At 45.4% G+C, this 24,104-nt stretch overlaps 1 protein-coding gene across 4 annotated transcripts in view; it reads right to left on the bottom strand.

Moving 5' to 3' along the window:
• PRKCH (protein kinase C eta) overlaps positions 1–24,104 on the bottom strand; it is a 102,098-nt gene that overhangs the window by 65,201 nt on the left and 12,793 nt on the right. For all 4 annotated transcript variants that reach the window (XR_014168332.1, XR_014168333.1, XR_014168334.1 and 1 more), the window contains exon 2: positions 5,043–5,106. Coding sequence is in view for 1 of the 4 variants with exons in the window: in XM_081911460.1 (XP_081767586.1) it covers positions 5,043–5,106 (64 nt within the window). In the remaining 3 variants the exon portion in view is untranslated. The remainder of the gene's footprint in view (positions 1–5,042; positions 5,107–24,104) is intronic.

Below are 24,104 nucleotides of genomic sequence, written 5' to 3'. Positions count from 1 at the left end.
ATGCATGCTTCCAGCAGGAGCGGGCAACCTTAATTCTGTCAAGAGAGGCATCCCCCCTTAGGGTTCATCAGCCAGACACTGCAAACTGCCAATGGGCAGAGCCTAGACAAAACTGTCCTCGTACCTACAGGACCGCCTCTCCCGGTATGCCCCACGGAGAGCCTCAAGGTCCATAAATAGCAACACCCTAGTGGTCCCGGGCCCTAAGGAAGTCAGATTAGCCTCAACCAGAGCCAGGGCCTTTTCAACTCTGGCCCCGGCCTGGTGGAACACTCTGCCTCATGAGACCAGGGCCCTGCAGGATCTGATTTCTTTCTGCAGGGCCTGTAAGACAGAGTTGTTCCACCTGGCATTTGGCTTGGAGCCAATTTGATTCCCTCCTCCTCTTTCTTTTTTCTTTTCCTTTCTCCTCCTGCGATGAGGCTACATTTTAATATTTTAATGTTTCAATATTTTAATGTTGTATTTTAATGTTGTTTTTAAGTTGTATTCATTCAACTTGTTTTTATTATTGCTTGTTAGCTGCCCTGAGCCCAGCCTTGGCTGGGGAGGGCGGGGTATGAATAAAAATTATTATTAGAATTCTCATCATCATCATCATCATTATCATTATCTAAAACGGAATTAAAACCACCCTGCTTCAATTTTCACCACGACTTACTCAGATGAGAATTTGCAACCCTGTGCAGGCCTACTGAGAAGTAAGCCCCACTGGGTTCGATGGGGTGCCAGATAAATAAAAGAATTTTATTTGTTTATCTTTTCAGCCCAGTACAGATACTGTTCTGGGAAGCTAGTGAAGTCATTCCTTTCTAGCTTTTGTGTGCTGCAAGTGGCAGACCTTGGTAATATGCTGCCCTGTGTGAGGCCAACATTTGTCGCCCTCCCCACTAGTCCCTGCAGCTTGGGGAAGGAGGCACAAGGCTTTGGCAGCATCCTAGATACCTCCTACCCCCTTCCCAAAGCCTGGTAAGCACTTCCTGGGCTTTGAGAAGGAGCTCAGCTGTGTGCCATTGGTCTATTTAGCTCAGTAGTGCACACACTGACTGGCAGCATCTCTCCAGGGTTTCAGACACAGGCCTGCTTGAGAGTTGCCGGCAATTTAATTTAGGACCTTCTGCATGCAAATCAAATTGGAGGCGGTCGGAGGATGGATGGCTGCTAACAGATTGAGGATGAATCCTGACAAGACAGAAGTACTGTTTTGGGGGAACAGGAAGCGGGCGGCTGTGGAGGACTCCCTGGTCCTGAATGGGGTAACTGTGCCCCTGAAGGACCAGGTGCGCAGACTGGGAGTCATTCTGGACTCACAGCTGTCCATGGAGGCGCAGGTCAATTCTGTGTCCAGGGCAGCTGTTTATCAGCTCCATCTGGGACGCAGGATGAGACCCTACCTGCCTTCAGACTGTCTCGCCAGAGTGGTGCATGCTCTGGTTATCTCTCGCTTGGACTACTGCAATGCGCTCTATGTGGGGCTACCTTTGAAGGTGACCCGGAAACTACAACTAATCCAGAATGCGGCAGCCAGACTGGTGACTGGGAGCAGCTGCCGAGACCACATAACACCGGTCTTGAAAGACCTACACTGGCTCCCAGTACGTTTCCGAGCACAATTCAAAGTGTTGGTGCTGACCTTTAAAGCCCTAAACAGCCTCAGTCCAGTATACCTGAAGGAGCGTCTCCACCCCCATCCTTCTGCCCGGACACTGAGGTCCAGCGCCGAGGGCCTTCTGGTGGTTCCCTCACTGCGAGAAGCCAAGTTACAAGGAACCAGGCAGAGGGCCTTCTTGGTAGTGGCACCCGCCCTGTGAAATGCCCTACCAACAGATGTCAAAGAGAAAAATAACTACCAAACTTTTAGAAGACATCTGAAGGCAGTGCTGCTTAGGGAAGCTTTTAATGTTTAATAGGTTATTTTAGTGTTCTTTTGGAAGCTACCCAGAGTGGCTGGGGAAACCCAGCCAGATGGGCGGGGTAGAAATAATAAATTATTTCCCAATAGTGGCGCCCACCCTGTGGAAGACCCTCCCTTCAGATGTGAAGAAAATAAGCAGCTATCCTATCTTTAAAAGACATCTGAAGGCAGCCCTGTTTAGGGAAGTTTTTAACACTTGATTGGGAGCCGCCCAGAGTGGCTGGGGAAACTCAGCCAGATGGGTGGGGTATAAATAAATTATTATTATTATTATTATTATTATTATTATTATTATTATGCTATTAATGTTCTGTCGCTGAGGAGCCTCAATAAGTTCTTCCTCTTACGTCTCCTGAACCTCCCATCATTCATGGGAGGTACTGTAACTGTGGTTCCAACTCTGCTTCTTTGCTATGCATAACTTTCTAAACTTTTATCTCTTTACTTGCCTTTTTGTTCCTGAATGAAAGAGACCCAATCATAGGTCAAGATTTGCCCCAAACCAAACAAAAACTCTTTATGTATGCTACAACCGCAGCAAGGATGCTACTGGCACAAAGGTGGAAAAGCAATAAAATACCAACCAAAGAAGAATGGCAAGAAAAACTTAGGGAATACACCAAAATGGCAAAACCGAAAGACTTTGAAATAAGGACAAAAAAAAAAAATCCTTTAAGAAAGACTGTGAACCATTTTCGCCTATGTAAAGAATCAATGCAAAGAACTGGACTCATTAGCAGGTTTTGAATAATCATTTACAATTAGCAAAAAAATTATATAATTTATAAATTAAAATATATTTTTAAAAAAGGAGTGAAAAAGGAAATAGGCAGGAAATGATATTATTTTGAAATAAACCAGAGAAGGCAGTTGAGGGAAGTCCGAAGGGAATGGGGAAATTTTGGAATTGTGAATCGTGTTATTTGTTATGATGTAATACTGAAAAAAATGGAAAACTTAATAAAAATGATAAAAGAAAAAAGAGACCAAACTGTTCTTAATTTTCCTCGCAGATGACTTGTTCCAGGCCCCAGATCCACCCCAAGGCATGAGAGACAGCAGGACTGAAAGGATCACACACCCTCTCCTTTCCTAGCACATCTACATTCCATCTTCAGTTCCCCCCTTCTGAATCTCCTCTTTAAAATAAAAAAACAGCACCAGGGCTCAGATGTGCCCTTCAAACTCGCTCTGTAACTTGAGCTTGTTAAAGGAGATCTTTGCTCCCATCCAGGTATCTCCTGCTGTTATTCCGACAAGGATGCTTAAGCTATGTGAACCCCTGGCAATTATGACATCCTTACGTTCTGCTCAGTGGCCACAGGAGACTCTCGACTGCCGCAACTAGAGGCTAATGGTGTGTTATGTGTAAGCTCTAAAAATATAACTGGCAGGTAGGCAGAATAGCTGCTATAAAGATGAATGTATTGCCGAAAATGCTATTTTTGTTTCAGTCCCTCCAGATCGTGGATAAGGTGGAATGTTTTGGAAAATGGCAGAGGGATTTATCTAAATTTGTCTGGCAGGGCAAAAAGCCCCGAATAAAGTTTAAAATACTAACAGATGCGAAAGAAAGAGGGGGGTTTGCCCTGCCGGACTTGAGGTTATATTATGAAGCTGCAGCCCTCTGCTGGTTGAAGGATTGGATCCTATTGGAGAACACCGACGTCCTTGACCTGGAGGGATTTGATAATGCTTTTGGGTGGCATGCATATTTGTGGTATGACAAGGTTAAAGTTCATAAATTGTTCAAAAACCATATTGTCAGAAGGGCAATTTTCATGGTCTGGTCAAAATACAAAGACTTATTGGAGAGTAAAACTCCGAGGTGGCTCTCACCGATGGAGGCCAAAGCACGTAAAAGACTCAATATGGAGGCCCACTGGCCTAAATATTGGGAAATAATTGAAAAAATTGGAGATAAATGGAGGTTACAGAGTATGGAAAAGTTAAAAAACAAGGTGCGAGATTGGTTGCATTATGCTCAAATCCAGGAAGTTTTTAAAGCAGACAAAAAAGTGGGTTTTCAGGAGGAAAAATCGAAACTAGAAACAGAGTTGCTTGAGCCAAAATCCAAGCTAATTTCGAGAATGTATAACTTGCTGCTTAAATGGAACACACAGGATGAGATTGTCAAATCCTCTATGATAAAGTGGGCACAGGACTTGGGGCATAACATTATGTTTGAAGACTGGGAAAGGTTATGGAACACCGGAATGAAATTCACGGCATGTACTGCCTTGAAGGAAAACATTATGAAAATGATATACCGGTGGTACATGACCCCAGTCAAGCTTGCAAAGATATATCACCTGTCCGATAATAAATGTTGGAAATGTAAGGAAGAGGAAGGGACATTTTTACACCTCTGGTGGACCTGCCCGAAAGTGAAGGCCTTCTGGGAAATGATACATAATGAACTAAAAAAGGTGCTGAGATTCACCTTACCTAAGAAACCGGAGGCCTTCCTTCTGGGCATGGTAGACCAGAGGATGGCCAAGAAAGATAGAACTTTCTTTATGTACGCTACTACAGCAGCGAGGATTCTGTTGGCAAAGCACTGGAAGACACAAAATCTACCCACATTGGAAGAATGGCAGACGCAGCTGATGGACTATATGGAGTTGGCTGAAATGACTGGCAGAATTCGAGACTCGGGAGAAGAAGAAACGGAGGAAGTTTGGAAAAATTTTAAGGACTATTTGAAAAAGCATTATAAGTTGTATGAATGTTAAAAAATGCTCCTTTCTAGGAAGGTATACCTTCAGTATCGGCAAATTTTTGAATTGATAAATAAGACACTATAAGACAGAAGTGAGGTAACGAAATATTTTTATTGTGTGGAAATTAAAAATTAATGCAATTGTATCGAAATGTTTACAACAGATAACACGATAAAATGGAAGATATATTGTTATGTATAAAACAAGTTAACAAATTGCTGAGGTTTTGGATACACAGGGAATGCAGTGCTCGGGAGATGGGGGAAGTCCATTGGATTTATGGAAGTATGTATTTGAAAGTGGAAATTTGTTTATTAAAAACCTAATAAAATATTTATTAAAAAAAAAATAATAAAAATAAAAATATAACTGGCAGGTAAAGGGGGGAATGGCATTCCTCTTACCTTCAGTAAAGCTTCCTGAGAGAGTTATTGCTACAAACACTTTCCCTTCTGGTTCCAGGTCCACCTGTAAAAAAAGGAGAATTCATCATCATCATCATCATCATCATTTTTAAATTAATTTATTGAATGCAAGCTGCCCAAAGGCCGGAAAGGTCCCCTACTATAACTCTGAAATATATCTATTTATTGCATATTCCCTTTATACCCTACTTTTCCCCCAAGTGTGCTCAAAGTAGTGTATATTGTCCTCCTCACTCCCAATTTATTGGTTTATTTCCAATATTTGTACACTGCTTTCCCCCACACTGTGAAAATCTCAACCATCACATTATAGGAACGGACTAGACCATTGCTTTCAGCTCCCTGCCACCAGTTAAGATCAGGGCTTTTGTTTTTCCAGACCAAGTTTAGTGCTAATTGGAGGGTGTACAAATCAATCCATTTCAGTTTCTCTTGTTTTCCCAGTTGACTCAGCGGAAATTGTCTGCGTTTCTCCCAACAAGTAGATTTTTCTAAGCAATTTTGCATCCTGTACACGTTTTTTTCCCCCAATGAATTTTGCACGCTTTTGCAAATACACAGGTCTTTTCGAACATATTTTGGCATAGAGGGACGCAGCACAAAATACAGAGAAGAGGGGGCGAAATCAAGAGAGCAGCATTTCTGTTCATGTATGGCGCTGTGGGTTAAACCACAGAGCCTAGGACTTGCCGGGTCGGTGGTTCGAATCCCCGCAACGGGGTGAGCTCCTGTTGCTCGGTCCCTGCTGCTGCCAACCTAGCAGTTCGAAAGCACGTCAAAGTGCAAGTAGATAAATAGGTACCACTCCGGTGGGAAGGTAAACGGCGTTTCCGTGCACTGCTCTGGTTCGCCAGAAGCGGCTTAGTCATGCTGGCCACATGACCCAGAAGTTGTACGCCGGCTCCCTTGGCCAATAAAGCGAGATGAGCGCTGCAACCCCAGAGTCAGTCACAACTGGACCTAATGGTCAGGGGTCCCTTTACCTTTACTATTTGTTTCAGGAAGTGCCTTAGCTTAACAGAGTCTGTAACTAAGGCTGCATCCACAACATACATTACAACTAAATATAAGGGAGAACCTTCTGACAGTAAGAGCTGTTCAACAGTGGAATGGTCTCCCTCGGGAGGCGGTGGACTCTCCTTCCTTGGAGATTTATAAGCACAGGTTGGATGGCCATCTGCATGGGCATGGATAGTGCTATTTTGGCTACATAAGCCAGTTTAAAACTCACAGCCTAAACACTAGAAACAGAGGGAATAATGATAGGCAATAGCTGTGCAGCAGGTGTCCAATAGGCCCTGCCTTGAAGCTCAGAAGTTTCTGAATTCGGCTGGGTGAACTAAAAGAAAAAACGGGTTCACCTTTGAACAATTTCTGGTCATTTTCACAATCATTTCCTCCTTGCACCCCAGCAGGGCCCCCAGACTCATAGCTTTTACTTTAAACAAACAAACAAACAAACAAACAAACAAACAAACCAAACAAGCAAATAAATAAATAGGTCATCTATAAAGGAAGTTAGAAAGTAAAGCGTGGAGGCAACCTTCCAAGACCTATTAGGCAGCTAGGGAGGTGCTACTTTTGCTAAGGATGCTTAGTCACTAAATCACTGTTGCTAAGCAACAGAAGGCAGGAATGTGAGGCATTTCCTGTATCTTCCCTGAGGAACAGAGTAGCTCTCTTCCAAAAGGAACAGCTTGCCGCAAGAAGCACAGGAATAAAGCAAATGACACCTTGTGTGGATGGCCCAAATTAAACAGGTTAACTTAGCATGGAAATATGATTATGGTGATTTTAGCATGGAAATATGATTATGGTGAAAGCTTCACCTGCTGATATTTTGCCTGTCATACACTGTATTACTTGTGTGTGGTCCCTGATTTACTTTCTGAAACTGGCACAGCAGTTTGCAACAATCTGGATGCTGGGAGGGGGGTTGAGATTGCCAAGACTGAACTTTTAGAAACTAACTGGAACCAGAACGAATTCATTTTTGAACAGGACGAACTTGAACTACACCTAGTTCCTTTTTAAAATGGGCATTCCAAGCACTAGTAATAGGCAATTAGTTCTGTTTCCCAGCCAACATCTTACATCAGGATTCTGTTGATGGAACTTGAGGTTCGAGGTTTTTTTAAAAAAAACGGACCCTGCAAATCCAGTTTCTGCTCACCCCTGTTTTAAATAAAACCATTTCCCACAGGTCTTTACAGAGACTCCATTAGTTTTCGGCTGTTATTTGAGCAAAATACAGGTCAATAATCTGTGGAAAAAAAATCTTTAGCTTTGTTTTTAGTGCGATTCTGCTGAGATCTGCAGAGTTCAAGTCACCCCATCGCATGCTATCTATAAAAAGCTCCCGGTTAATTTGTTTTTTTAATCACAGCTGATAAATGTAAACATAAGCCTAACGCTGCATGCAATATTCGCAACAGTTGAAAGATTCTGAAAATAAAGTTCTCTGGAGGGATGACTCAGCCTCTTCCCACAGCCTCTCCTCATGCCCTGACTTGCAAACAGACCCAAAATAAGTGTTTCATTTCAACAAGCCACAATTAAAAAAAAAAATAACGAGGAAAAGCACCCAACCCAGACAACTCTGCCCATTCGCTCTGAAATTTAGCATGGAGGGAAATATGCCATTTTTCTGAAGCTCCTGTACAAAAGTTCAGCTGTCTCAGGAGATGGTTTGAGGTCAAACTTATAAGACAGGGGTTGGGGACACATATATTTTTCTGACGAGGACTACACTCCCACAAGGAGTGTTGAGGAATGCATATCAGTGATGGACAGGGGCTGACACTAGTGGCATGTAGGGTGAGAGCAAAAGTGGGCAGAATTCTCTCTCACTCATAGAATCACCGAATTACAGAGTTGGAAGGGACTCTGAGAGTCAACTAGTCCAACTCCCTTCAATACAAGAATCTCAGCATGCTTAGCAAATGCAGTAAAGAACAGCCGCTTGCTGCCAGAATGCCCAGTTCAACAACTTACAACTAGTCATGTCCTCTGTACTACTAAGCTGCACAGAGGAAGCTGCTTTGTTGTTATGTACTGAGTTGAATAGGATCCAAAATGCAGCAGTCTGATTGGTCCTAGAACAATAGGATTCAGAATGCAGCAGTCTGATTGGTCTTAGAACAATAGGATTCAGAATGTAGCAGTCTGATTGGTCCTGGAACAATAGGATTCAGAATGCAGCAGTCTGATTGGTCCTAGAACAATAGGATTCAGAATGCAGCAGTCTGATTGGTCTTAGAACAATAGGATTCAGAATGCAGCAGTCTGATTGGTCCTGGAACAATAGGATTCAGAATGCAGCAGTCTGATTGGTCCTAGAACAATAGGATTCAGAATTCAGCAGTCTGATTGGTCTTAGAACAATAGGATTCAGAATGCAGCAGTCTGATTGGTCCACAGGAGCCACCCAATCCAGCTCCAGGTGGAAGTGAATCCGCAACCTGATTGGCCTACAGGAGAATTCCAGAATTAGCCAATCAAGTGGGGCCCATTGTGTAAATAATATATATAAAGCAGACATTCTGGGGGAACTTCCATTCCTCCTCACCACTGTGAGCTGAATAAAGAGCATGAAATCCACTCTCGACTCCAAGTATATTTCATTTGTCCTAACTTCAGCCCATTAATTTCAATGCATCTACTCTGGGTCAGTCCAGTATTGAATAAACCAAAGGTTTTCAACCTTTTTGAGTCCCTTGACCAAGTACACTCTTTCTGCAGCCCCTCTGTGGGGCTCAGGAGCCCAGTGATGCCACCCCTTGCCTGCAGAGCTGGCAGCCCCTCACCCCTTTTTGAACACCCTCCCTTGTGGAGGGTTCCCTCAGCCTCCTCTCCCCTCTCCTTGGGAGTCCTCTGGGCAGCTGCTGCTGCCGCCGCCCCTGGTCTCTGAGCTGCCCCAGAGAGAGGTGCCTCCTCACACTGCCCCACAGGGGCCTGGGACTTATCTGTCCATTCCCAACAGCAAGGGCTGATTGGCTGGCTGGGCTCCCTCGCCTGCTTGCTTGTTTGCTCTGAGGCTGCCTCAGTTCCTGGCACCCAGCACCCCCTGGCCAGCCCCAGAGGCACCATTTGCCTGGAGAGCTTGTAGCCAGGGCTGCTGCAATAAACTGCTCTGCAAGAATACTTAGAATTAGGCAAATTGACAGACATAATAAGACAAAAACCAAAAAGTGAAGTAAAAAAAGAATGGGAGTGCCTAAATGAATACCTCAAAAGTTAAGGTTCGAGGACAGAAATCTGGCTGAGTCTGGAATAACCTTGTGAAGTGAAAGGATAAGAAAGAGGGATTTATATCTAGATGTTTGGATAGAGATGATAAGGAAAACAGGAAAACACAATGAGAGATAAAGGAGGTGCTGTGGGATTGGTGGAAGTCAATGTTTTGTTGTTGTTTTAGTGTTTATATTATTAACTTGTGAGATATGGATTTGTTTTGGATTTTTTTTAGTTGTTGCTTTTTTAGTTTTTCTGATGTTGGTTTTTGTGTGTTGTGTATTGTTATTTTTCGATATGTTTCGTGTTGTTGTTGTGTGGAAAATACTAATAAAATTTATTTAATTAAAAAAACAGCTGTGCAAGCCTTTGGGAGTCAGAGAAGCAAGAGGGCATCAGAAAAGAAAAGAGGGACAGGGGCCAGTGTTGGCCGCAGCACCTCTGACCAGCATTCAAAGCACCCCAGGGTGCCTTGTTGTTGTTGTTGCTGCTGCTGTTGTATCTGGGGGGTCACAGAAGAGAGAGTTTTGGATTTGATATCCCGCCTTTCACTCCCTTTAAGGAGTCTCAAAGCGGCTAACATTCTCCTTTCCCTTCCTCCTCCACAACAAACACTCTGTGAGATGAGTGAGGCTGAGTGACTTCAGAGAAGTGTGACTGGCCCAAGGTCACCCAGCAGCTGCATGTGGAGGAGCGGAGACTCGAACCCGGTTCCCCAGATTACGAGACTACCGCTCTTAACCACTACACCACACTGGCTCTCACAAGGTTGTCAGGCTGACACAAGTCCTTTTCCACACCACCTGCTACCTGATCCTTTTAATCAGAAATGCCAGGGACTGAACCTGCATGCCTGGATAGCTCAGCCGGTTAGAGCTTGGTACTGATAATGCCAAGGTTGCAGGTTCGAACCCTGTATGGGACAGCTGCATAGTCCTGCATCGCAGGGGGTTGGGCTTCAAGGTCCCTTCCCACTCGACAATTCTATGATTTTATGTATTCTGCCTCCTCCATTTCCCAAGGACGCCCCTTAAAAACCCAAAGGAGAAACAAGTTGCAAGACCGAAACACAGAGGGATCTTTTAAATTGGCCCTTCTCCCATACGTCACAGAAACTGGTTTCAGATTAGTCATCACCAGTAGAGGGTTTCAAAGCATCACACACACACACACACACACACACACACACCTTACACTGAGAAAACAGGGCAACACACTGACAAGCAAACAAGGCACTCAGTGAAGTGGTAGAGCAGGTATGACCAGTTGATGTGGGAAAATGAAGTTTGGCTTCTTCTTTTTCCGACAAAAGAAACTTCACCGCTGTGATGAGAAGGGGAGGAGAAAGACGGCAAACTAAGCTTTCATTTGCAACGCGCTCACATCCACAGCGTACAATTAAAGCGCATGTCTCCACCCAAAAACTCCTGGAAAATGTAGTTTCCCTCCAACAGAGCTACAACTTCCAGCATCCTTTTAACAAACAACTGTCTCGTCTCCAAGATTCTTGGAGATGTGCGGTAACCTTGCGAGAGAGAGAAAGATAAAGGTTTCTAGAATACAAAGATAGGTGAAATATGAACAAGCATTTTTTTTTAAAGATGCATTACCTCTTTTTTGGCGACGCATAAGTGGGCACACTAGACTGCAAGGAGCCTTGCTTGCACCAGAGGAAACTTGCTAAAGACTGTCAGGTTTCAGAGCTAGAAGTGGTTGTTGTTTAGTCGTGTCTGACTCTTTGTGACCCCATGGACCAGAGCACACCAGGCACTCCTGTCTTCCACTGCCTCCCACAGTTTGGTCAAACTCATGCTGGTAACTTTGAGAACACTGTCCAACCATCTCGTCCTCTACCGTCCACTTCTCCTTGTGCCCTCCATCTTTCCCAGCATCAGGGTCTTTTCCAGGGAGTCTTCTCTTCTCATGAGGTGGCCAAAGTATTGGAGCCTCAGCTTCAGGATCTGTCCTTCCAGTGAGCACTCAGGGCTGATTTCCTTCAGAATGGATCGGTTTGATCTTCTTGCAGTCCATGGGACTCTCAAGAGTCTCCTCCAGCACCAGAATTCAAAAGCATCAATTCTTTGGCGATCAGCCTTCTTTATGGTCCAGCTCTCACTTCCATACATCACTACTGGGAAAACCATGACTTTAACTATACGGACCTTTGGACCTTTGAGCTAGAAGTAGGGCTGGTTAAATGTGTCCATTTTTGTTTTCCTCAGTTTATCGATGTTCCAGGTCAGTTTTCAAATTTTATTTGTTCAAAGTCCTAATGAAAATTCATGGCTGGGTTTCTCCCAGTATAAGCAAGTTTATATGCAATTCTTCCTAATAAACGACTTCTGTAATGAAGTTTCCCCTCATATAACTAAGTGGGGGGTGCCTGCTGACGGTGAAGAATTTTGGAAATCCAAAATATATTGTGATTTTTAAGTGGAGAGTGCCAAAAAAATCAAGCGAAGTCACAGCAAAATCATGTTTTGGTCGGCTATCTTGATTTGAAATGGAACCTGGTGCCCAAATGTCCACCTCTGGGTCACTCATGCCAAGTCTGGTGACAATATCTCGAGAAGCAACAAGTTCAAGTCATGCCAAAGTGAGATTTCGGTCCGCCATCTTGATTCAGACTGGGAGCTGGGGGCCCAATGTCAGTGAAAACTGCTGCAGTCAAGGAGGCTTGCCTTTCAGTGAGAACTAAATCCAATTTCCCCTCTGTCCTCAGCTTTAAATATGGAAAAATGGAGGCACCCGATTGTCTAGTTGCTTAAGTTTTGCTGCTTCTCCTGAGCTGTTTAATTAGGAATTTGCAACATGCTTCCAGGCCTGGACAAAAAGAGGCTGTGAACTTTTCCCCCACCGCCTTATTTTGCTTTGACTCAAGTTGTAACTCAGAAAAGTCTACCCTTAGCTTCCACGGTGAGTTTCGCCCTACAAAGACAGCTAGAGCATTCATATAAAATACTTGTGTCTCCTGACAAACCTGTTTGATCGGCCCCTGAAACCTATTCAAAAGGAACAGAAGGCAAGATTCCCCCCCCAAAGGCTTTTATTATGGGGTCTCATTCAGCAGCTGTTGCCTTTAGCAATAATACCAGAAACAGAGATTATACTGAGAGCCTGTTCAAACACACACAGAGGCCCTGTGTGTGAGGAACTGATTCTTGCAACCCTCCTCTCTCTAAAAAGAGGTGCCATATTCCTCACCTCTGACCGAAACTAAGTGTGCTCCATTTGCTCAGAGTAGGCCCATGACTGAATACACCTGCGTACAAAGCGATATCCCTGCATGTAGAAAATTAGCCTGTCAGGGACAAAAGCTCTCCGCTAACCTGCTCTTCTATTCATAATTTAAATTCCTCACACGTAGAAAGCTAGCATGCCAGCAGGGTGGTGAAGCTAGAGTCCTTCCTGAGGTGCTGGTTTTCTATGAGCAGGGGGGAAATTGTACAGCGAAGTATCAGATCATGTGGGTCAGGGACAGGGAACATGCGGTCTTCCAGAAGGCTGTAGCTCAATGGCAGGCATTCCCAGGTAGGGCTGATAATGTCCCCTGCCTGAAGACCTCAACGGTCTGACTCAGTACAAGGAAGCTCCCTATTTTTCCAAATGTTGTACAGAGAGTCAACCAATTTGCCCAAGTTTGCAGGGAGTCTGGCCTCTCCTTCTTCTTATTTGGCGATCCCTCGTAGCCAAGTCAGATTGTCTTCCATAAACACGGTCTTCACAGTGAGTCCGTAAGTGACTGTGGAGGCCAATTCTGGATCCACACGTCTTTCCACAGTGGGGACATTGGTTTCCGGGCGGGAGTTGATCACAGTGTAGATTTGCTAAGCGTGCCTTCCTCTTAGCACATTTCTCCCTTTCGTCCTGAGTTTGAGCGTCTTCAAAGCCCACAACACCTTTGGTAAAGGCTGTTCTCCAACTGGAGCGCTCGCAGGCCAGTGTTTCCCAGTTGTCGGTGTTTATACTACATTTGCTTAGATTTGCCTTGAGAGAGTCTTTAAACCTCTTTTGTTGACCACCAGCATCGCACTTTCCATTTTAAAGTTGGGAATAGAGTAGTTGCTTTGGAAGACGATCATCAGGCATCCGCACAACATGACCAGTCCAACGAAGTTGATGTTGAAGGATTATCGCTTTGACACGGGTGATATTTGCTTCTTCCAGTACACTGGCCTTACTTTACCTGTCTTCCCAAGTGATGTGGAAATTTTTCAGCAGCCTGATGAAGACCAACAGCCCGAGTCAGGACGTCACCAGCATTTGGGCATCAGCATTGGTGACCACACACTTGAGGTGGTAGGCTATTCTGCCTTCCTGGGTTCCACCACAACCAGTAGGCTCACCCCTTTGCACCCCCAAAATTGGCTCTGGGAACCCCCAAAGCAGCACACAGGAGGAAGAGAAGGGGGAATAATCTCACCAGGCAACTCAAAATGCTTGTTCCAGAGGGACAGTCAGAAAAGCATGATGTTGAATTCCTCTCTGCGTTCCACATTTTAATATTGCATTTCGTCATTTATATTCTATGAGCTGCTCAAAGAACATGTGTCGATAGTCCATCATACAAATTGAGCAAATTCTTGAATAAATAAAGTTCTTCAGTGAGCAGGACGCCTCAGACTGGAAGTTCCTTAGAGGACCGAGCTTCTATTATTCCCTTTATTCTGTAAAAGTGCCACATACATTAGTTGTGCTGTGGAAATTTGTGACATGAAATATCAAGCATGCTCCTGGGATTTTTATTTTAAGAAAAAGAACAGCATGGAACACAATGGAAGTGTCTTTTGTATGTAGGGATTGAGAAGCTGGAAGGTGTGCAGAGGAGAGCGACCAAGATGATCAAGGGTCTGGAAACCAAGCCTGATGAGGAACGGTTGAAGGAGCTGGGTAGGTTTAGCCCAGAAAAGAGGAGACTGAGAGGAGATGTGATAGCCATCTTCAAATATCTCAAGGGCTGTCACATGGAAGATGGAGCATGCTTGTTTTCTCTTGCTCCGGAGGGTAGAACTTGAACCCATGGCTTCAAGTTACGAGAAAGGAGATTCCAGCTAAAGATCAAGAAGAATTTTCTGACGGTAAGAGCTGTTTGACAGTGGAATGGTCTCCCTTGGGAGGTGGTGGACTCTCCTTCCTTGGAGGTTTTTAAGCAAAGGTTGGGTGACCATCTGCCATGGATGCTTTAGCTGAGATTCCTGCATTGTAGGGGGCTGGACTAGATGACCATGTGTCCCTTCCAACTCTACAATTCCATGATTCCCAGAATGTAAAAGGTCTTTACAACTTGGGACTAGTTTCTCTAAGAGGTAGCCTTAACACACGTTTCCCCTCGACTGTTTCAACTGGTGGAATTGGCACTACGAGTGGTGCCACATAATACCCATTCGGAAAGAACTCGGTTGTGGAGTGCAGCAGCGCCTAGACTTTGGAACTCCCTGCCTCAAGATCAAGAGGTGCCTTCACTGTGCTCTTTGTGGCACCTGCTGAAAACATTCCTGCTCAGACAAGCCCACCCAGATGCTTAGGAAGTTGGCGTAATTTTAATCTGTGTTTCCGTATTTTAACTTTGGTACGCTTTAAAGAACAGCTGCAGTTTTTCCTTGATGTTATTGTTTTATCCTCTTTGAGGGGTTTTTAAATTTTATTTTGCCATCAAGGGGTGCATAGGTTTTAAGAAATGAATAAAACAAACAAAAGCTCTGCAAGTTCCTGGCCCCTTTGTCTTTCATAGAAGACACTTCTCCAGTTGCGTAGAAAAAGAAGAAGAAAATGTGTCTCTCTCGGCAATGCATCAAGAGAAATCTCCCTCCTTTGCAGTCAACCACATTGAATGGGGACGTTGCGTAGTATTGGCTGAGACCAGGCGCATTTCATGTTACCGTGCGACATCTCTGTGTAATCACATGGGTGCTAACCATGTCTCTGAGCGCTACATCCTGCCTGACCAGGCCAGTTAGCTGACAATCTTCTTACTCACAATTCGCAAAGGGGGAGATTTGTGCTTGTTCAGATATTCAGTGTGCAGTGGTACCTCGGGTTAAGTACTTAATTCGTTCCGGAGGTCCGTACTTAACCTGAAACTCTTCTTAACCTGAAGCACCACTTTAGCTAATGGGGCTAAAAGCTGCTGCCGTGCCACCGGAGCACGATTTCTGTTCTCATCCTGAAGCAAAGTTCTTAACCTGAAGCACTATTTCTGGAGTCTGTAACCTGAGCGTATGTAACCCGAGGTACCACTGTAAATTGGACGAACACAGCAGAGGGCCACCTCAACTTTTAAACAAGCAAATCTCATGCAGAATGGGGTGGGTCACTCAGAAATGCAAAAAAGGGGAGGTGAACCCTCCATCTAAGCTCTACTACTCTACCCATAGCCCCTATAGACTTTGTCCATGCCTTTAAAGCATGCGACGTTTCCCAAGAATTCTGGGAACAACTGTTGTTTGTTAAGGGTGCTGGGAAGTAAGCTACTGTTCCTTGCCATTTAAATGTATTGATTTAATACACTGCTTGATGATAGGAAAAATGTATTGATTTAAATGTATTGATTTAATACACTGCTTGATGATAGGAAAAATCCTCATGTCTGTTTACAAAAAAAATCAAAGCAATAAAATTATTGGTAAAAGAAGTTTAAAACAACTATGTTTTTAAAACAATATAAAAACCCCACAAAAAACAATAGTGATAGACTAAAAACAGATTAAAACACAACGTTCTCCGTATCTGGGAAGGCTTATCTGAACAAAAATGTTTTCAGCCCTTGCTGAAAAGAGTACAGTGGTACCTAAGGTTACAGACACTTCAGGTTACAGACTCTGCTAACCCAGAAATATTACCTCAGGTTAAGAACTTTGCTTCAGGATGAGAATAGAAATTGTGCAGCGGTAGCAGGAGCCCCACTAGCTGAAGTGGTGCTTTAGGTTAAGAACAGTTTCAGGTTAAGAACAGCTCTCCAGAATGAGTTAAGTACATAACCAGAGGTACCACTGTACAGTAAAGGCACCTGCCTGATATCAATAGGCAGGGAGTTCCAATGAACATTTTGTGGCACTTGTAGCAGTGCCATTTCCACAGATTGAAGTGGTTGAGAGAAAAAAAATGGGTTAAGGCAATATTGAAGACAGAACCACCCCAAGTTCTTCAGGACTTTATTGCTGAATGATAACACATTGAACTTGAGCTCAAGTTTCTGAAGCACATGACACGGTGTCATTAAGTTGCATCTTTCATCCATCATCAAGCCGTTTGTGTGGTCCTGCAAGCAAGCTGCTCATGTGTTAGTGCTCACCTTTAAAGCCCTAAACAGCTTTGGCCCAGTATACCCGAGGGAGCATCTCCACCCCCATCATTCAGCCCAGACACCGAGGTCCTCCTCTGAGGGCCTTCTGGTGGTTCCCTCATTGCGAGATGTGAGGTTACAGGGAACCAGGCAGAGGGCCTTCTCGGTAGTGGCACCCACCCTGTGGAACGCCCTCCCACCAGATGTCAAGGAAATAAACAACCACCTGACTTTTAGAAGACATCTGAAGGCAGCCCTGTTTAGGGAAGTTTTTAATGTTTGATGTTTTATTGTGTTTTTAATAGTCTGTTGGGAGCCGCCCAGAGTGGCTGGGGAAGCCCAGTCAGATGGGCAGGGTATAAATTATCATCATCATCGTCATGATGTCCCAGGCAGGACTCATGGAGTGCATTGCAGGGTATGAAAAGTGACTCTCCCTGCTCAGTGCAGAGGTGTCAGATTCTTAGCAAAGGGTGAGAGTTGCATGATGCAGAACTATTCCAATCGCAGGGTGTTTGCACAAGGCAGGCCCAAGGCATTTTGCTGCCCGAGGCAAAGGACAAGATGGCAGGCTCCCCAATTCAACATACAAAAGCAGTTGAAATTCGCTTTGAAGCGAGGAAACGAACTGCACGGCGCACCTGAGGGCAGGAGGCCAGGCCAGGCTCCATGTTACATATAGCTGTGATCTCCACACCCCTGGGCAATATCTGTCTTTTCAATATCATGATATATCGCAATACACTGATATATCACAATGTCTGAAATAAGGATGGACCTCGTGATTTTTGCCAGCACCTGTACAGTTAACAGAGGCTGCAGGAATCGAGAGAAGCAATGGCTGGCTTCACGGTCTCTCTCCCCCCCCCCCCCCGGCGCCCCGGCGCATTGTGCTGTTTGCATATCACACACACACATCACAATTCTGTCTCCCTCTGAATATAGAAGAGTAGCCCAGCAGGATCAGGCCAAATGAACCACCGAGTGCAGTCTGCTGTTTTCATAGCGGCCAACCAAGTGCCCGCAGGACGGCCGCCAGCAGAGCTAGAGCACAAAAGTTCTTTCCTTTCCTGCAATTCCCTGCCGCTGGTATTCAGATTCACCCTGCCTCCCCTTACGAGCCCCGTTCAGGGTGGGACCGGATTGTGAGCTTTATACAAAACCCTGCTGTGTATGCCAAGTTGATCCAGATACATGACTCAAGGATGTTTCTCTGCCAAAAGGGAACGCAATGATACCAGGATAAAAAACCGGACCAGAAACAAAGCTGTTTTAGGGTTGCCATATTTCAAAAAGTGAAAATCCAGAAACAAAAGTTGTTGATAGTTTGCCCAAAGTTTTTGAGCTATTTTTCTGGAAATTGGCAAAAAAAAGCCCCCGACAACCAACATATAGGATATGGGCTGCCATATGCTTGGTTTTTTTTTGGACATTTCAAGCAATATTAGATAATTCCTCCCAGACGCCACTTTTGAAGGACGAATCCTGGTGATGTCCAGGAAATTGCGGACATGTGGCAGCTGTACTTTATTTGCTAGCAATTTGTAAGAGCAAGGGTCTTCTTTCCCTGATAAACAGAAGCCCTGGGAATGAGGAATGGAAACCGGAGAGAAATAAACCTTAATTCATACAGGGCGGGGATGGGGTAGACTCTCACTCACCTGTTACAGGCTAGGAATCCTGTAACAAGCAAAATTTGTCAATTGTGACACTCGTGCCACAGTGGACGTAGAAGATAAGCATCATAGTTAGTTGCCATTGGCAGCCCGATAAAGGTTAACATTGAGAACAAGGGAGTGAGTGAAGATCAGGAACAAAGAGAAGGAATCGAATCAACCTTACACGATAGTTGAAGTGGGAATCAGAGGCAGTAATGGGGGGGGGGAATGGCCTGCTCAGAATCATGCCAGGTGGGCGCAGACCCCAGGAGACCCCCCAGGGAGCAGCCCCTAGGGGTGGGAGGCAGGGGCGGAGGAAGGGGGTGCGGTGGGGGCGGGCCACCCAGGGTGTCATCACTAAGGGGGTGACAAAATGCCAGGCGGCACTCACTGCAGGGCCTGCAGCGTGCCTGAGCCACGTGTCTCTCCTGGGAGTGATGCAGTAGCTTGGGTGCCCGCAAGCTCTGCGCTGCCCCAAACTGTCTACCCGCCGCCTCCCCCTCAGGTGTAGGGCGGCTGAGTGGGAGAAGGCAGGCAGACTTGGAGGTCCTCGTGGAGCATTGTGCCTGGCTTGCCCTGCCCCGGGTGCAGGGCACGCGCACCGCCCCAGGCGCCAAAATCGCTGGTGGTAGGAGACCAGCAGCACCTCCTATTCGCCGTAAGACCACTGTTGACGCAGCATGGCAGGGGCTGTCAAGGAGACAGGGAGTGTGTCACAGCTGTCACTGCAGCTGCAGCAGCAGCAGCAGCAGCAGAAGAAGAAGAAACAGCGGACAATGCATTCCTTGGAGCCCAGGCCTGCTGTTCCTGTGGATCCTGCCGCCTGAGGCGGCCACCTCACCTTGCCTCATGGGTGGGCCAGCCCCACCACCTAAAAGCTCAGCACATGGAAGGTTCTTAAAAAAGGAGATTTACAAACCACCTTGTTCTGCCATGGTGGCGGCACAGATGGTGTTTCATCCTTTGCAGTTGGGAATCCCAGGAAGAGAGGCCTTGATGCGGAGATGCAAGGTGTTCTCTTCCCCCACCCCAAAGGATGGATCTAGAAAACATCTCTTTGTGTGTATTATGCAAAAAAGAGGGGGGAACTTCACATCAAATTGGCTGTTTCAATTTATAGAAGCGATAAACTCTGTTTTTAGCATTTTGTGTCAACAACACCCATTGTGAGAACAATACCAAAGGAAAAAGTTCCCAGCTCATATTGTATCTGGCCTAGATTTTGTCGACTCTGGAAATTCCCCAGCTTATCCAAATATTCCCATTTGTCGCAGAGATGGCCCTTCTTCCGAAATCACTGCTCTATTTGGCACAGGTCTCCTTCGGCGGAAGACACAGGCAGTTGCTAGTTCATCTTTCTAACTTCCCTTTAAAGTGAATACACAAAAGTGGAATGCAGGAAGTATGTTATATAAGTTCCCCTACAAAAACCATGGACAAAATAAACAAGGCAAAATAATCCTGGGTGTTTCCCTTCCGTCATAAGATATTGTAGAAAGGGGTGCTCAAATGTCTTTGTATAAGCATTACGGAAAGAAAATAAGTATTTGGAAAATGCAGAGCAGGTGTAGCAGCTAGAACAGGCAAATGGTTGTGCAAGAGATTCCTGGTTTAAATTTCAATTCAGCTGGGAGCTCATAAGGTAACCCTCACCAAATCACACAACTTCAGACAGCACACAGAGCGTTCCACCTTTAATGGGAAGGTAATGTTTGGTCTACCATACAGAGCCATTATAATATAAAGCACTTAGTAAACTTGTTGTGTTATTATGAGGACATTCCTGATGAAGAAACAAGGAAATAACATCCAACCCGGGACACTTGGTTTATCCAAGCGCTGCAGTTAAAGGCTGACGTTTCAACAGGGTAACTCCTTGACGAAGCCACTCTGCAGCTGAATTCTTCCTTTTAAACTTATTGTCCTAGCAAAGGCCAAGACAAGCCATAGTCCTGATTTAAAAAAAAGAATATTTATCCATAATATAAGCCCAACACCCATGATGTAAGAGAGAGAAGTTACCAGAGACCCCAACAAACTTGAATCCAGCTTGATTTCACATTAAACCTCTGAATCACCACAACAATTAATTTTTTTAAATTTTTATTATTTTGGTGGCCAGTACAGTGGACACTTGGGTTGCGAACGTGATCCATGTGGGAGGCACGTTGGCAACCCGCAGTGCCGTATTTGCACACGCGCGGGTTGCGATCCGGCACTTCTGCACGTGCGCAAAGCACAATTTAGCGCTTCTGCGCATGCGTAACCGCCAAAACCCGGAAGTAACCCTTTCCAGTACTTCCAGGTTTTGGCGTGTCCTTAACACGAAAACGCACAACTTGAAGCGTCTGTAACCCGAGTTATGACTGTACGTAGAGCAGTGTTTCCCAACCTTGGGCCTCCAGCTGTTTTTGAACTACAATTCCCATCATCCCTGACCACTGGTCTTACTAGGTAGGGATGATGGGAGTTGTAGTCCAAAAACAGCTGGCGGCCCAAGGTTGGGAAACACTGACGTAGAGGACCACTCTCTGTCTTACAAAGCTATTGTTGTCACTCCAAGGAAACCAAACCATTTCTGCCCAGGTGTATCTGCTTGCTTGTGTGAACAAAGGTTTCAGAGAGCGATCTCTTGGGTGTCTATATAAGGGGCAGCCTTAAAGATACTGAGTGATGTCTTCCACCTGAGGTTGACTAGAAATATCCCATCTTGTCACCAGTCTTGAAGTTTCAGTTGTCAGACCAGTTGAGCTTTTATACATAGAAGAGTTATTTCCTTTGCCTCGTGCGGTAATATTTCTTGAGCCAGCCTGGGCCGACACCACAATATTAAGACATCTCAAGGCACATACATTATGTGCCTTTGACCATGGAAGCAGAGTAGATCAGGGTTAAATTCTCCACTCTTCCATGGAGCTTGCTGGGTACCCTGGGCCAGTGACTTCCACTCAGTGTAACCTACCTCACAGGGCTTTTGTCAGGATTAAATGAGGAAGGGGAGAACCACGTACACTACTTTGAGCTCATTGAGGGCTAGGTGGAATAGAAATGCAATAAATAATAGCAGCTGTCGATAGCATTCACCTCCGTGATTTGGCCCAATTCTCCTTTGAAGCCATCTAACTTGGGGGCAATGACAAACCTAGACAGCATCTTAAAAAGCAGAGACATCACCTTGCCAACAAAGGTCCGTATAGTTAATGCTATGGTTTTCCCAGTAGTGATGTATGGAAGTGAGAGCTGGACCATAAAGAAGGCTGATTGCCGAAGAAAGAATGCTTTTGAATTATGGTGCTGGAGGAGACTCTTGAGAGTCCCATGGACTGCAAGAAGATCAAACTTCTCCATTCTGAAGGAAATCAGCCCTGAGTACTCACTGGAAGGACAGATCCTGAAGCTGAGGCTCCAATACTTTGGCTACCTCATGAGAAGAGAAGACTCCCTGGAAAAGACCCTGATGCTGGGAAAGATGGAGGGCACAAGGAGAAGGGGACGACAGAGGACGAGATGGTTGGACAGTGTTCTCAAAGCTACGAACATGAGTTTGACCAAACTGCGGGAGGCAGTGGAAGACAGGAGTGCCTGGCGTGCTCTGGCCCATGGGGTCACGAAGAGTCGGACACGACTAAACGACTAAACAACAATAACAAAGTTGGGGGCCCATCACTGACTCCTGTGGCAGGGAGTTCCACAGTTCCACTGTGTGCTGTGCTCCAACTTTGTGCCCCCACACAAATGCCTGGCAATGTCAGAGGTGGGGTTATTGTTTTGGTTCAATCATTTACTTGTATTTTATCTTGTATTTTGTTCTGTGAAATGCCCTATGATCTCTTGATGAAGGGCAGTTATATAAATTTAATAAATTTAATCATAATAAAAATAAATACACATGCCCACCTCCACACATAGGGGCCAGAGTGGGAAGAATCCTGCCCTTGGAGAAGGCGCTGTCCAGGTTTAGGCCTCATCTGTTCCAAGTGACTTCCTCCCCCCTCACCACGCACTTTCTTTCTGCCGGAGACTGCTCTTGAGCGCAGCCGACTGAAGCACCGCACAAAGCTGCCTCCGCTATAAATAGCTGTGTGGTAAATAGTGCAAGAAGCTAATGACCGACCGGAAAAATTAAGAGCCGAGAAATGGAAAGATCTCAGAAGCTTGTGAGGCGCGAGAAACACCCACACGTGTCTGCAGTGTGGGTTTCTCAACGGGCCACAGGGGCGCTTTGCTGCGCGGAGCTCAGTTCCTGTGGAAAACAGTCGCTGAGGTGCCAGATTCAGAAGCACGAAGTCAGTGAAACAAACCCAAATGGCTCCTTCATCATCTACTGACTTCTAAATGCCCCACTTTTCAACCCCGGTTTCTTAAAAAAAAAAAAGCATGAAAACACCATCTAGCAACAGTGTGGTCAATTGGTTAGAGGGTTGGACTAGGACCCAGCAGACCAGGGTTCGAATCCCAGCCATAAAGCTCACTGGGTGGGCTTGGAGTCAGTCCCCATCTGTTAGCCTAACCTACCTCACAGGATTGTTGTGAGGGTGAAATGGGAAGGAAGAGAAAACCATGTACACCACCTTGAGCTCCTTGGAAGATAAAGGTGGCATATAAATATAAATAAACAAACAAATAATGGTGTCACGTGCCTGATAGGTTGGGTTGCCCCGGCTGCCTGTACCTTCAGTGGTGAGGGCAGAGAGCACACTGGAAAAGAAGCACCCAAAAGGATTGAACTCATGAGGGGAGAGTTCAATCCTGCATTCTGAAGGCATCTGCTTCAAATAGAGGAGCGGCCTCTGTAAAGGAGGACACCTGACTACCCTTTTTTAATTTTTTGACACCTGGTTTACAGTCAGATGGGTGGGGAACAACAACAACAACATGAGATGGTGTCTGCACTACAACACCTCAGACTGGGGGCTGTTCACATGATTGAATGCTGCTCTGCACCAGTGGGCTGGGAGAATTCCCTGCACGAAGAAGACTAGCATATCAAGGAGAAGAAGAAAAGAAGAGTTTAAATTTGATATCCCGCTTTATCACCACCCTAAGGGCATCTCAGAGCGGCTCACATTCTCCTTTCCCTTCCTCCCCCACAACAAACACTCTGTGAGGTGAGTGAGGCTGAGAGACTTAAAAGAAGTGTGAGCAGCCCAAGGTCACCCAGCAGCTGCATGTGGAGGAGCGGGGAAGCGAACCCGGTTCACCAGATTATGAGTTCACCGCTCTTAACCACTACACCACACTGGCAGGAGAAGGTGAGAGCAAGCGAAATTCATAAAGATGAGGCTCTTCCAAGGACTCTGTTGCTGTTCCCACTCGGAAAAATCAGGCCGAAGAGCCCTTGGCAGCTGCATCATGACTTGCAGAGGGGAAGCAGAAGAATGACAGAATTGTAGACTTGACCACGAGGGTGACCTAGTCCAACCCACTGCAATGCAGGAATCTTTTTGTCCAATGTGGGACTCGAACCCAGAACCCTGAAACTGAGCTATCCCAGGAGATATATAAGGGAGGCGATTCAGTGGTGAGGGATAGGCCAGAGGAGAGGGAAGCCATTGGTGACCAAGCAAGGATTTAGCCTATCTGGTTGGCTATCTGGTTTTCAATTTTGTGATATATCACCAGTTAAGCATCGCGATTTACCAGTATATCACAATGTCTGAAATAAGGATGGAGCTCTGTGGAGGCATCGGCTGGCTTTGCGGTTTCCCCCACATTGTGATTTCTGCATAGCACGCAGACACGCATGCATCATGCGGCCAGGTCAAAAATTATGGACTTCAAACCGGTTTTGGACGATATTATCAATATATCGCCCAGCCTGAAGGCACGGAACGTTGCATTCCCAGAAGGTCCTGGACAAACATTCGA

The sequence above is a fragment of the Podarcis melisellensis genome, assembly GCF_964234715.1.
Source record: "Podarcis melisellensis genome assembly, chromosome: 1".
In the NCBI taxonomy this organism is placed as follows: Eukaryota; Metazoa; Chordata; class Lepidosauria; order Squamata; family Lacertidae; genus Podarcis; species Podarcis melisellensis.
This window is presented reverse-complemented; position numbering and strand designations above follow the sequence as displayed.